Source organism: Propithecus coquereli, unplaced genomic scaffold (assembly GCF_000956105.1).
Source record: "Propithecus coquereli isolate 6110/MARCELLA unplaced genomic scaffold, Pcoq_1.0 Scaffold655, whole genome shotgun sequence".
NCBI lineage: Eukaryota > Metazoa > Chordata > Mammalia > Primates > Indriidae > Propithecus > Propithecus coquereli.
The window spans coordinates 578,565-591,002 of NW_012152563.1; the positions used below are offsets into that span (position 1 = coordinate 578,565).

The following is a 12,438-nucleotide window of genomic DNA, read 5'->3' on the forward strand; positions in this document are numbered from 1 at the left end:
GTGACGCAGTGGGCACGTTGCCACTCTGAGCAAATCGTGGTGCTTTTGGCATGGACGAGGGGGAGCACGTGTGTGAGGCAGGTCACTGGCAGCCCCTTCCACGTGAAGTGAGAAGAGGAAAGGGTGCTGGCAGAGAGATTTGGGCACGATTGGGTTTGGAAGACCTACAAGACCTGCGCGGACATTTGCAGTAGGTAAGTCAGGGTCTGGGAGCCCAGAGACACAGTCTGGGGCATATCCACGTGTGGTCAGAAATAGAGGCAGCGGGGAAAGGATTTTAAAAGAGACACGGAGGAGGACAAACTCCGGGCCACAGCAACACGCAAGGCAGCAGCAGTTCTCAGAGTGCGGCCCAGGGACCCCAGGAGTCCCCGAGACGGTTTCCGGGGCACACACAGGTACACGATTTTCGTAACAGCTCTCAGATACTATGTGTCCTTCTCACCGTGTTAGCGTTCGCGCTGATGCTGTGAAAAGCACGGGGCGTAAAACTTGCCTGGGCCTCGCGGTAATCAAGGCGGTGGCACCAAACCGTCCTTCCCGGCAGCCATCGTATCCTTCGTGAGCGCACACGCGCGATAAAACAAATAAATAAATAGATTTTAAAAAGCTGGTTTCACGTGAGAACGTCCTGGAGGAGACAGGAAAACTACGAATCGTATGAACCCCAGCACGGGAAGCTGCGTGAAGCACCTTCCGCCGCAGACACGGCGTGGCGGGGGAGCCCGGGTGCGTGCTGGGCTGCGAGCCGAGCTGGCTTCTGTTTGCCTGAGACAGAGTTTGCACTTGAACGAATGACTGACAAACACGCTGGCTGTTCAAACTGTGCACTTGGCAGATATTTTGTAAAAAAAAAAAAAAAAACAGCCTGCCATTTCGAGAATGATTGACGGTATTTCTTGTCGATGGTAAGATTCTTCTAATGAAGAATTCTTCTAATGAAAATGTGAATTTTGGAAAGCTCGCATCCACCACCCCAGTCTTGACCAGTATCTAAAGATGTTTCTGGTGATATACGTGACGACATTAACAAGCATGATTTTTTTTAAATGTTCTACAACGTGCCAACATTTAGATCTGTGTAATATGTTGAAGCCGTATTTTCCAAACGACCAGTACATGATGCATAAAATCGTGTGTGGGTAAAAGATCCACCCGAAGTGTTAGACAGGCCAGTCTGTTTGAATATGTCAGCATAAAATGTCATTAATATAGCTTGGACTTCGTATTGCAATTAGTCTTTAAGAAGCCCCCACTTGTCAAGATTTGGAAAAACACCAAAGAAGAGTATCCACAGTCTTCTGCAGAGCTTCCTGCTTTTCCGGCTACACATCTGCGTGGGGCCAGGTTTTCTTCACGCACCTCAACTGAAACAGCATATGGTGACAGACCGGGTGCAGAGCAGGTACTAGAACCCAGCTGGCCGCCGTTTAGCGAGCCATCAAAGAGATTTGCAGAAATGCTAAATAATGATTGAGAGGTAATTTCTTAACATGATAAACATGCATATGTGTGTGCGTTATATCTTAGTCCAAGAGGCAGTGTCTTATTTAATTGAGAAACCTTGGAGACATCGCCACTGAGATCAGGAACGAGGCAAGAATGCCCACTGTCTCTACTGCTGTTCGACTGTAAGGGAGATGTCAGCCCATACAATCAAATAAGAGAAATCGCAGGCAAAAGAATCTGTAAAAAAGAAGGAAAACTATCTCTGTCTTTAGATCATATACCAGTACACCCGGAAAGGCCTAGTGAAGTAGTGATAAACTAACTGAAACAAATAACTCAGTGAAGTAGCACAATGCAGTGTTAATATGCAAAAAACAAGAGCCTTCATATACGTAAACGATAAACCGAGGGCATGATGGTAGAGAAAAACCTTATTCATCATAGTAACAAAGAAGATTAAATACTTAGTCGTAATTTTCATAAAGACAAGCACTAATACAAAGAACAGGTACATATGAGGAAAATTTCGAAACACTCCGAAAGACACAAAAGTGGCTTAAACACATGGGAGAGTCCTTATGCCCGGGTAGGGCAATGCAAGGCTATGAAGATGTTAGCTCCGACGCTAATTTCCACATTCAGGGCAATCAAGCTATTTTATGTGGTCAGATAAGTTGATACTAAAGTTCATGTGGAAAAATACACCTTCAAGCATAGCCAAGAACACACTGAAAGAGAAAAACTATAGGGAGGACCAGTCCTTCCCGACATAACGCGTACAGTGACGCCCTGAAATTAAAGTGCTGGGTCCAGGGCCGGGACGGACAGCGGCCCGTGGAGCAGAGGGTCCAGGCATGTGTGGGGATGTATCATAGGATAAGGCGGCGTCTCAAATCACTGCATTTTTTTATGTGTTTATTTGGATTATTTATTTATTCATTTGTATTTGGGTCTTTTTTTTTATCAGCATATTACGGGGTGCAAATGTTTAGGTCACATATATTGCCTTTGCCCCACCTGAGTCAGAGCTACAAGCATGCCCATCCTCCAGACTTTGAGCACCGCACCCCTTAGGGGTGAATATACCCATCCCCTCCTCCTCCTCCCACCTGCCTGACACCCGATGGATGTTACTTCCATGTGTGCACATAAGTGTTGATCAGTTAATACCAATTTGATGGTGAGTACATGTGGTGCTTGTGTTTCCATTCTTCGGATACTTCACTTAGAAGAATGGGCTCCAGCTCCATCCAGGATAATACAAGAGGTGCTAGATCACCATTGTTATTTATGGCTGAGTAGAACTCCATGGTATACATACACCACATTTTATTAATCCACTCATGTATTGATGGGTATTTTTAATAAATGTTAGGAAGGCAACTGGATAGCCATTTATAGAAAGATAAAATTAGCTACCTATCCCACACCCTGCATAAGAGTAACTCCAGATGGACTAGGGATCTAAATGTATGAAAGGAAACCATGAAAGTGTCACTCACAGGGAGACAAGGGTGAATTTTTCTTTAACCTTTACGTAGACAGTAGCTTTCTGACCATGACTTGGACTCCAGAGGCAATAAATGATTGGTAAATCTGACCACATACAGTTTTTGACATTTTAAAATCATCATAAGCAAAGGCAAGACAGGGATCATCTAGGAAACCATATTCACAACAGCATATACTGTGAACTCTTAAAAATGTCCCAGATGTACAGGCAACCCTTACAAGTTGACAGGCAGAAGACAAAATAGGAAAACAGGGAGGAGGCATCAGCAGACAAGCCACCGAGAAGCCAGATATAAAATGTCCTCGAACCCAGGAAACGATGTTCAGACTCACTCACAGAGAGACGCACAGCAGGACAACACCGAGAGGTGGTGCCTCACCTGGCAGACTGGCAGAAGCTGAGTGACGTGGCCACACATTCCATTGGCCAAGGCTGTGGGGAGCGGCCTCCCACCGTCGCGGGTGGGGGTACACGTTGGCGCACCCCTTCTGCGGGGAAGTTTGGCAAAACAAAACTGCGTGTGCACTTGCTTTCTGACCCCGCAATCCCACTTGCAGGGAGCTGCCCTGAGATACAGCTGCAATGCAAGAAAATGCGTGTGCCCGGGTTGTTCATTGCAGCGTGGTTTCTAATTGCAAAATACTAGAAACTGCCGTGTTCCTGCGTGGGAGGGTGGCTGAATAAGCCACGCATCGACAGGGTGAAGCGCTATGTGGTTCTGGAAAGGACCTGAGGAAGAGCGGTGTGAATGACCGAGGGGTGAGTTCCGGGAGGCGCCGTTCAGTGAACAAGCCCAGTCCGAAGAGCGTCTCCAGTGCCCTTCGCAGACGGAAGAAGAGGATGTGAGAAAATGTGCAGTGTCTGCTCGTCGTGCAGAAGGAACACGGCAGGGATGACCCCGAAACTAAAGAGATCGGGTGCCTGCGGGGGTGATGGACAAGGACAGAAAGAAGGGAGGAGTGTGGTGGGAGCAAGAGGGGTGACACCTCTCGGGCTCGTGGAACCACAGTGGTGTCGAACACGCCCTTCGACGTCCCCGGGGAGGGGCTGTCACAGCACTTGTGTGACTCTATCATCGGGAGCCTTTGGTCTGACCTGGTGCGGAAATATTTATGTTAAGTGCTATGTGGTGTAGAAGGAAATTTTCTGCTTAGCAGCCTAGGAGATATCAAAAAGGAATGTTTGTTTTCACTGCGGCCGTTCTAACCAGCTGCAGATGTCCAAGAACCTCGCACTGTGAGAGGCCCCAAAGCCAGACCCGTATTGGACCAAACTCGTTTCTGACCCCGGTGAACAATGAGGACTGTTTTAACCAAGTCCTTCCTGTCTGGAGCACTAGCGTCCAGCGCTTTATCAGTGTAACCGTCACCAGTTTCTCCCTTCTGGCCCTTAAAGACCCCGGCTTTCCCCCACGAGGGGAGATGCTAGTTGTGTTCCCTGCCTGGCAATTAGCCACTTCAGCTTCAGTGGTTTTTGTTTGTTTTTCTTTTGCCTCTGACGGCCTTTGTTCGATACTCTGTCCGCAGATAAGTGAGATAACCATGAAAGACCCACGTAGGCCTCTTACTGAAATTTCCTCCTAAGTGCTTGCTAAACTGTGCGAATGTGTGGACGAATCATCTCCATGTCGTCTTCCTCAGTTTCCCTGCATCGTCCGTGGATGCAGGTAGAAACGTGCCACGGAAGCATCCACAGGTGCGAGGCAGAGCCAGGGGCAGGGGAAGGGCGAGGAGCTGGCTAATTCACTGGCCGGTCTCCCAGCCCCGAGTGGCCGACTGTGGATCTGTGTTTTTGATCGTGATGATAAAACCGCGGGCACTTTCCCCTTCCCACGCACCCCGCGCACGTCGCTGACGCTGGCGTTTCTCGCTGCAGGAATGACCATCCCTGAGGAAGACGCGGACGTGGGACAGGGCAGTAAATACTGCCTCGTGGCCATCGGGAGGCTCCAGGTAAGCGCAGACTAGAGCCTCTCCGGTCTCAGACGGAGGCTCATTACCGCAGAGTGGCAGAGCGCAGGGACGGAGGTCTGGCTGCCTGTGCTCTCGGCGCTGGGCGGGTTTCGTGTCTCACTCTGCGGGACAGGGCTGAGGCCGAATCAAGAAGAAAAGGGGCCCGAGAGCCACGAGCAGCAGGCTCGTGCTGCATGGAGGGGCTGCGTCAGCCCACCCCCCACCCCCCGGCTTGCGCCATTTGCCGCCAAGTCGAATTCTGCTCACATCACAGCCCTGCGTAGCCACCGCACACGTCTCCCCACGGTCTGCTCACCTCAACCCGCCTCTCCCCTTCCTCCCCCTCCCCACATCCTTCTCCCGAACCCTCCACGCACGCCCCACCTGCCTGGAGTCCCTCGTCCCCTTCTTCTCTTTCCGGAACTCTTTCTCCTCCTGCGTCCTTCCTGTGCACCCATCCCTCAAAACCCAGCTCAGTGCGTCCCTGAGCTCCTTCGTCAGAGTCGATCCCTGCCTCCTCCCTGCACTCTTAGCTTCGAGTTCTCGCCTCCAACGTCTTCTCTCCTGCCTGTGTCACCATGTGGTGCGTTGAGCGCAGGCTGCGTCCCTGCGAGCTCCTCCGGGGCAGCCATGTGCCTTTTTGTCTCGTGCAAGTTAAACCTGCTCAGTGTCTGACGCACACAGCAGCCGCTCGGCCGGTGGGACTGCCCGTCCTCCTGAGGACATCGAGGGTCTTCCCCGGCTGTGAAGGGAACACAGCAGACGGGTTCAGAAGTCCCCGGTTTCCCAGGTCCGACCGTTTTCAGACACACGAATAAGCAATTTCGTTCACATATGGCAAGCGCTGGGCATTTCTTGCAGATGGGTGAAGGAAGAATAGTTGGGTAAATTCAGTGCACAGATGTGTCTGCTCCAAATACTTTAACCGGTTCCTTAGGCTCATTTTCCATCCTTAGCAAAGGGAGGGTGGGAGAAGGGCAGGGCATTAACATCTATTGAGCACCAACTAAGGACCAGGCCTTGCCAAAGTTCAACACGCGGCGTCTCTCTTGAACGCCACCGCCACCCCGTGCGAGTGTAGGATTCCGTATTCCCATTGGCTGAGGAGGCACCTGGAGCTCAGACGTGTAGAGAAAGTGGCGACTGTCACAGTTAGCCGAAGGTGCACTCGTTGCACTAACGACACGGAAGGGTGCGTGGGGCCTTCCCGTCTCCGTCTGTCTCTGCCAGCGCCGCCTCAGCAGGGCTGTCCTCCCTCCAGGTGACCAGCTCGCCCGTGTGCGTGGACATGAACGGCATGTCGGTGCCCACAGAGTTCCTGTCCCGGCACAACGCCGACGGCGTCATCACGTTTGTGGACCCGCGCTGCATCAGCGTGATCGGCTACCAGCCCCAGGTCGGTGCATGGTTCCGAGCTCTCGGCAGTTGGATGGAGCTTTAGCTTTCCTTAGAACGTTCTTATCTATTTGGGACACAGCACAAGGACAGTGTGGGGGGACAGCCTGGAGGTCCTGGCCCTGCCTGGGCAGCGCGATGTCCATGCAGAGCTAGGCAGGGATGGTAAACACCTGCGCTTAAAGTGCCTGCTCCCTTCCCTGCCCAGCCGTTGTTTCTCTAGCTGACCTTGTACAAACTGGAGTGAGATGTTCTAATGCAGGGGACCCTGTGATCCATCAATCTCATCGACTAACGCAAAGCTCATTAATGTGAGAGAGCCGCAAAGTCAGGTGAAGATGCCACCTAGATGTGCCCACCCTGTGTTGTCCACAGGTACCGGGAACCTTTTTTTTTTACAGGGGACACGTTTTCAGGGCTTAGTTCCAAACTCTTTTTTAAAAAAGTGAATGTCACGAGAAACACAAAAAGGCGGGAGTTGTTGTCCCAGACTAAGAGACAGAACAACACTATGTAATGTGAGAGTCTTCACTGCGTCCTGGGCTGAAGACGTATCGTTGGAAAAGACACCGGGGAGACACACAAGGTGTTAATACACGTGGAATATTGAGCGATTTTATCAAATAATTGCTTATCTTCTTAGGCATAGTATGGTATGTGTCACTTTGTAAGATAATGTCATTTTGTGAGGTCCACACTGGGGAGAAATGTCATGTTGTCCACAACTTACTTTCAGACACTCAGCAAGAAATTGCTAAGTATGCGTGTGTATGTATTTATACACACAGACTGCGTGTGTATGTATTTATACACACAGACCACGTGTGTATGTATTTATACACACAGACATCCTTGTGTATGTATTTATACACACAGACATGCATATGTATGTATTTATACACACAGAAAAAGGCAAAATGCAAATGTGGCCAAATATTGACAATCGTTGAATATACGTGAAGGATATACAGGGGTTTATTGTGTTATTCTTTCAACTTTTCTGTAGATTTAAATGTCTTTCAAAATAAAAAGCATTGTTTTAAAGAAAACTATCTTTGTTCTAAGGAACAAAATCTGGGATCTGCTGACTGAGTATTTTAGTTATGCACATCTTTAATAGCTGGGAACAGTTCGCACCAGAAACGCAGGAGCCTTCGTGTAGTTCCGCATCTCTGGGTTTCCGCAAACTTTGAGATTCTCAGATGCAAGAAAGGGGAAAATGGATTTGTTTCCAAATTCACCGGAACCTCTGAAGGCAGTAGGTTTCCCGCCAGATTCGTTTATCCACTGGCACCTTCCGTGAGCATCTGGGTGCTCCCTGGCGCAAAGGTGAGACCTGTCCGCCACCGCCGGCGCCAACTCCCACTGAGGCCGTTTGCTGATTTGGGTTCTGATCCGTGAGTCAGTGTAAATCCTTTGCTGCTTCAGACGCTTCCAACTGGACCGCTTTCCTGCAACACAGTTGAACTTGCCTCGTAGCGGTTTACCTTACCCTGGTCTGTTTCACTGTGAGACACCCTGTGTTTGGGGTTAATGCTGGGTCCCTTGGATAAAACGCAGGTGAACGAAGGTGGATAGCGAGCAGGTTTTACCCAGTGCGGTTATGTTATGGTAACCTCGTTTACTCAGCCCCGGAGAGCCAGCGTCCACGCTTACGCAACTCCGGTTTTCGTAGGCAGCACATGTGTCCTCAGGCTACCATTTTGCTTTCCTTTTATGTTTATTAAAATACGTTTATTACAGTTTGCCTCTCCAAGGCAAACAAAAATGAAATTGCATTTGCAGCTGCTGATGCGGCACTTGGCAAAGTCAGAGATCGGCAGCGAGCGTGCCAGTGGGACCGTGTGTGCCAGCGGGACCGTGTGTGCCAGCGGGAGCGAGCATGGGCGCGGGGTGCCAGCTCCCTGAGGGCTCCCGGGGAAGACGAGCACCCAGTGGGACAGGCTAAAGGGGACGGAAATGAACACGGTTGTCTAGCGGTGAGTGGATAAACAGTTGCAAATGGAATCCGGGATCATGCAAGCTTGTCTCTCTTATTTAGGATCTTCTGGGAAAGGACATTTTGGAATTCTGCCACCCCGAGGACCAGAGCCACCTGCGCGAGAGCTTCCAGCAGGTCCGTACTGCCGATGCCCAGGTACAGCCTGGGGACCTGTGGGCACAGCTGGCAGGACGTCAGCCCTGCTACGTGCCCGGGAGGCTGCCAGCTCCCACCTGAGGCATCAGCCAGGGCCCTGCCGGGAAGGAGCCACAGTGCAGTGGGGAGGACAGACGCACATCAGGAGGCAGCCACCATGAGACGGGAGAGGAACCCCACAGAGTCGTGAGGAAAAGATGGCAGATGCAGAGGGTGCAGGGGTTGGCTGCGTAGGGAGGAGGCGGGAACAGTCTCCCAGGGGAGGGAACCACTGGGGCGGGTGTCAAAAGATGAACACAGACGGAATGAGAGAACGTCCTAGACCAAGGGGCAGCGCCAGAGATGGAAAAGAACGTGGCCTGTGGGAGCTCCTGAGAGCGCAGTGGCCCGGCTGACCCGTGGAGCAGCTGGGCGGTGGGCGAAGGAGCCCGGGAAGGGCCTCTCGTGCCACATGGGAGTTTCCCTTCTCCCCTCGGGCAGCGGAAGGTCCGCGAGGATTCCTTCCAGCATTTTAAGCAGAGTCGTCTGAAAATGACTTGCAGCCCAGGTGGGCCGAAGAAACAGATGTGGGAAATAACTGGAAACAGAGGCGTCAGAGGCTTTTTAATCGTCCTGGTCAGAGGCCATGAGCCCGACTTGGAGCAGGGCGGGGGCTCAGGCAGGAGGCGCGGCTGCGGGAAGCGACAACGCCCGCGTGGAGACGCCGCGGGGAGGGGTCTGGAGAGCACGGCCACCCGAGTACGGGCGTTGGGCGCGCCCTTGCTGTCGGACGCTGCTTGCTGAGCACCTACTGTGTGCCACACACGGGGGGGAGTCCTGCCGCACCGCGACTGCGCTGACTCCTCACAGCAGGCAGTTGTGGCAGGCGGCCGCTGTCATCTTCCTGTCACGGTGAGTGCAGAGAGGCTCAGTGAAGCCAAAGCGTCTTCCTGCCCCGCGGTGAGAGGACGTGAGGACCAGGAGTCAAACCGAGGCTGTTCCCTCCTGAGCCCGGGCTCCGCCGCCACGCGAGAGGACGCGCTTCCTCTCCGCGCAGGGCTCTGGCAGGAGCAGAGCGGGAGGGTCCCAGGAAAGAGGACTTGGAGACACTTTCCAGAGGGAGCAATAGTTGGGCTTTCACCTGCGGGAACGCGCACTCCGTGAAGGCACCGCCATGTCTGCGCACGTTGAAGAGGCTCCAGTCGATGCCACGGGTTCGGGCAGATCTCTTAACCACCTGCTCCTGCACGCTCCGCTCTTCCCTTCCAGAACATTCCGGTTCCTTCCCACTTCTCAGCCCCCTGTGCTGTTCCTCCTCCTCCCCCCTCCACCAGCCGCGCCGCCCAGCGCTCTGCCCGCGGCTGCCCTTCCCTGCTCTGCAGCGTCTCCCCAACTGATCCTGCCGCCCGACTGCAGCCCAGACGGTGCTTCCCGCCCCGCCCATCGCAGGCACCCGCTCCACGCCCTCGTGTGCCCCGTGACCCTCGGCACGGAGGCCTCCCAGGCCCCGCACACCACCGCCTGCCACTCAGGCCAGAGACCAGGAACATCTTCCTGATCTCGCTCCGCACACCCAGCCCCCCTCGTCCCGCCCACCGACCAGGCCCCCAGCCCCCTCCTGACCGTGGCAGGAACTGCCCTGCTGGCCTCTCTGCCTTCGCTCCTGCGCCGCTCTAAGCCATTCTGAAAACACAAATTCGGTTTAGCCACGTCTTACGTAAAACCTTCCCAGGACATCTAGAGTTGAGCGCAAGCTCCTTTGCGCAGCTTCTCGGATCCCTGTCTCATCCTCACGCGGGGGCTGCGCTCCAATCACGCCGGCTGCTTCTGGCTCCTCCAACACGCCTTCCCCACCGCAGGGCCTTGGCACGTGCCGCTCCCTGGCCGGATGCTTTCCCCTCACTCGTCATGGGCCTGGCATATCATCCTTTAGGTTTCAACTCGTACGTCTCAGAGACGCCGTCAGTGACCTCCCCGCTAGGCGAGAGCCCAGCCTCCTCCTCAGCCCCTTGTTTTCCTTCACAACAACTGTTTCAGTTTTATTTGTCCCTTGGCTTGTTTTGGGTGGTTTTTTTGTTTTTGTGTCTTCTTTCCTAGAGCCTAACCTGCCCGTGGGCAGACGTCGTGTCTGTGCTTCGCACCACGTTGTCCTGCACTGAGTTTAGCGCCTGCACAGGGCGAAGCGGTCTGGATGGAGTGGAGCCCAGGGGAGGCGGCTTTCGTTGGGAAGCTGTGAAGCTAGGATGGTCAGGCGTAGCTAGGGTGTGTCTCTCCATACCATGCGCCTGCTAGATGCGCGGAGATTATCATCATCTTGGCGTCGTCTGGCGCAGTCGGGTCTGGGTGGGGCCGGTTTCCTTTCTCCGGGGCTGTGGGAATGAAGCTCCAACAGTGACGGGGCCGCCACGCTGTGCCCGTCACTAGCCAGACCCTTTCATACGTTGTCCTGTGTCGTCCTCAGAGCTACACGGTGAGTGTTGCCATCCCATTTTTTCACAGGATGACACTGGGGCTCAGAGAGGTTCTGTTGCCTGCCCCAGGTCACACAGCGAGGCAGTGACAGCTGGTGCCCGGGCCTCCCCAGAGCGTCACTCACAGCACCACACGCCAGCACGGGCCTCTCGGTCCGACAGCACCCGGACTGCTGACGCTGTCAGAACCTGCTTGGTTTTGACAAGGAAAAGAAGGAATTTAGCATCGGATCCCGCCCCGGTGTCCGGATTAAGTAACTCTCGCTCTGAGCGGCCGCTCGTTCCTCAGGGGGGGGAGGCCAAGGCAGGGACCCCCAGTGGCCCAGGGCACAGCGGGCAGCGGCGCAGCAGCCGCAGGGACATCCTGGAGCACGCCGGGCCTGGCCCGGGCTTGTGTTCTTTGGGCTGCGGCCGCCGGCAGCCGAGGCGGGGGACAGTGTTGACACAGGGAAGGGCCCGTTCCTGCAGGAGCAGGGTGGTGGCCGTGCCGGCTGCAGCCAGCCCGAACTCCGTGTTTAAACAAAAGCATCGGAGGGGCCCGGGCAGGAAACCGTAGCACGTGATCAGCTTTGTGAGGCATTTGAGTTGGTGCGGGGACGGCGTGCCAGCCGGGGGCCTGGAGGTCCACGTCTGCCCTCAGAGGCCCGTCCGGGTCACGGTTACCCAGAAGTCAGATGGGACGTTCGGAGCAGGCTCCCACCCCAACCCCCTCCTGCCCGCCGTCCGTGCCGATGGCAAGGACAGGCTGGGCGGCTCTTCTGCTTGGGCCTTGCGCTCGCTTGTGTCTGCATCGCGCCTGCTCTTACCTGCACGGCCCACGCGCGTGGCCCAGCCCCTCACACCTGCCCACGCTGTGCCCTCTGCCGGGAGAGCCCCCCCCACACGCCCCACTTGCCAACACTGCGCCCCTCCGACCACGCTCCACCCCGCCTCCCTGCGCAGCCCCCTCTGTCCCCCGACGATAGGCCGTCTCTCCTCACCCGCCGCAGACCGCGCACTCGGCCCCGGGTTTCTGCGGTGGCACTCAGCATGCTCTCTCGTGGTCACGGTCATCTGCACGCCGATCCCGCCTCGGCTAGAGGAGAAGCTCCTGGGAGCCAAGCCTGTGCCTTGGCAGCAGGGGCCCATGGGAAGGCTCCGGGCCAGGGCTGGGGTCCCGTCCGCGCTCTGCCCCCACCCCGAGGCCTCGGGCAGGCGTCGACCGCTCCGAGGCTCGCTGAGTACAGTCACGAGGACCACGCAAGCTCGCACGACAAGGCGCCTCGCCTGCAGCCTGGCCCCGGGAGGGTGCAGCCGCTGCTCCCCTCCTCCGCTCTCTGTCCAGGGCTCCCAGGCCGAGCTTTGCACACCGGCAGTGTGTCCTGTGGAGTTGCGTGGAGTTAACACGTCCGCACCGTCTCAGACGCTCCAGCTGAAGACACACAGCGGGCGCCCTTGCCGCGTTTCCTCAGCATGCAGGAGGCGTCGGTCTGGCAGACAGCGTGGCTGGTGGCCACCCATCTCCCCTCTGTTTGGTGCAGACACAGAGGAGGACCCCACGGC

The 12,438-nt window shown here is 55.0% G+C and overlaps 1 protein-coding gene across 1 annotated transcript in view; it reads left to right on the forward strand.

Annotated features, from left to right (window-relative positions):
* The window catches only part of ARNT2 (aryl-hydrocarbon receptor nuclear translocator 2), a 141,703-nt gene that overhangs the window by 97,379 nt on the left and 31,886 nt on the right, over positions 1 to 12,438 (forward strand). Inside the window, exons 8-10 of the mRNA XM_012660097.1 lie at positions 4,838 to 4,914; positions 6,176 to 6,310; positions 8,351 to 8,425. Of these exons, the coding sequence (XP_012515551.1) occupies positions 4,838 to 4,914; positions 6,176 to 6,310; positions 8,351 to 8,425 (287 nt within the window). The remainder of the gene's footprint in view (positions 1 to 4,837; positions 4,915 to 6,175; positions 6,311 to 8,350; positions 8,426 to 12,438) is intronic.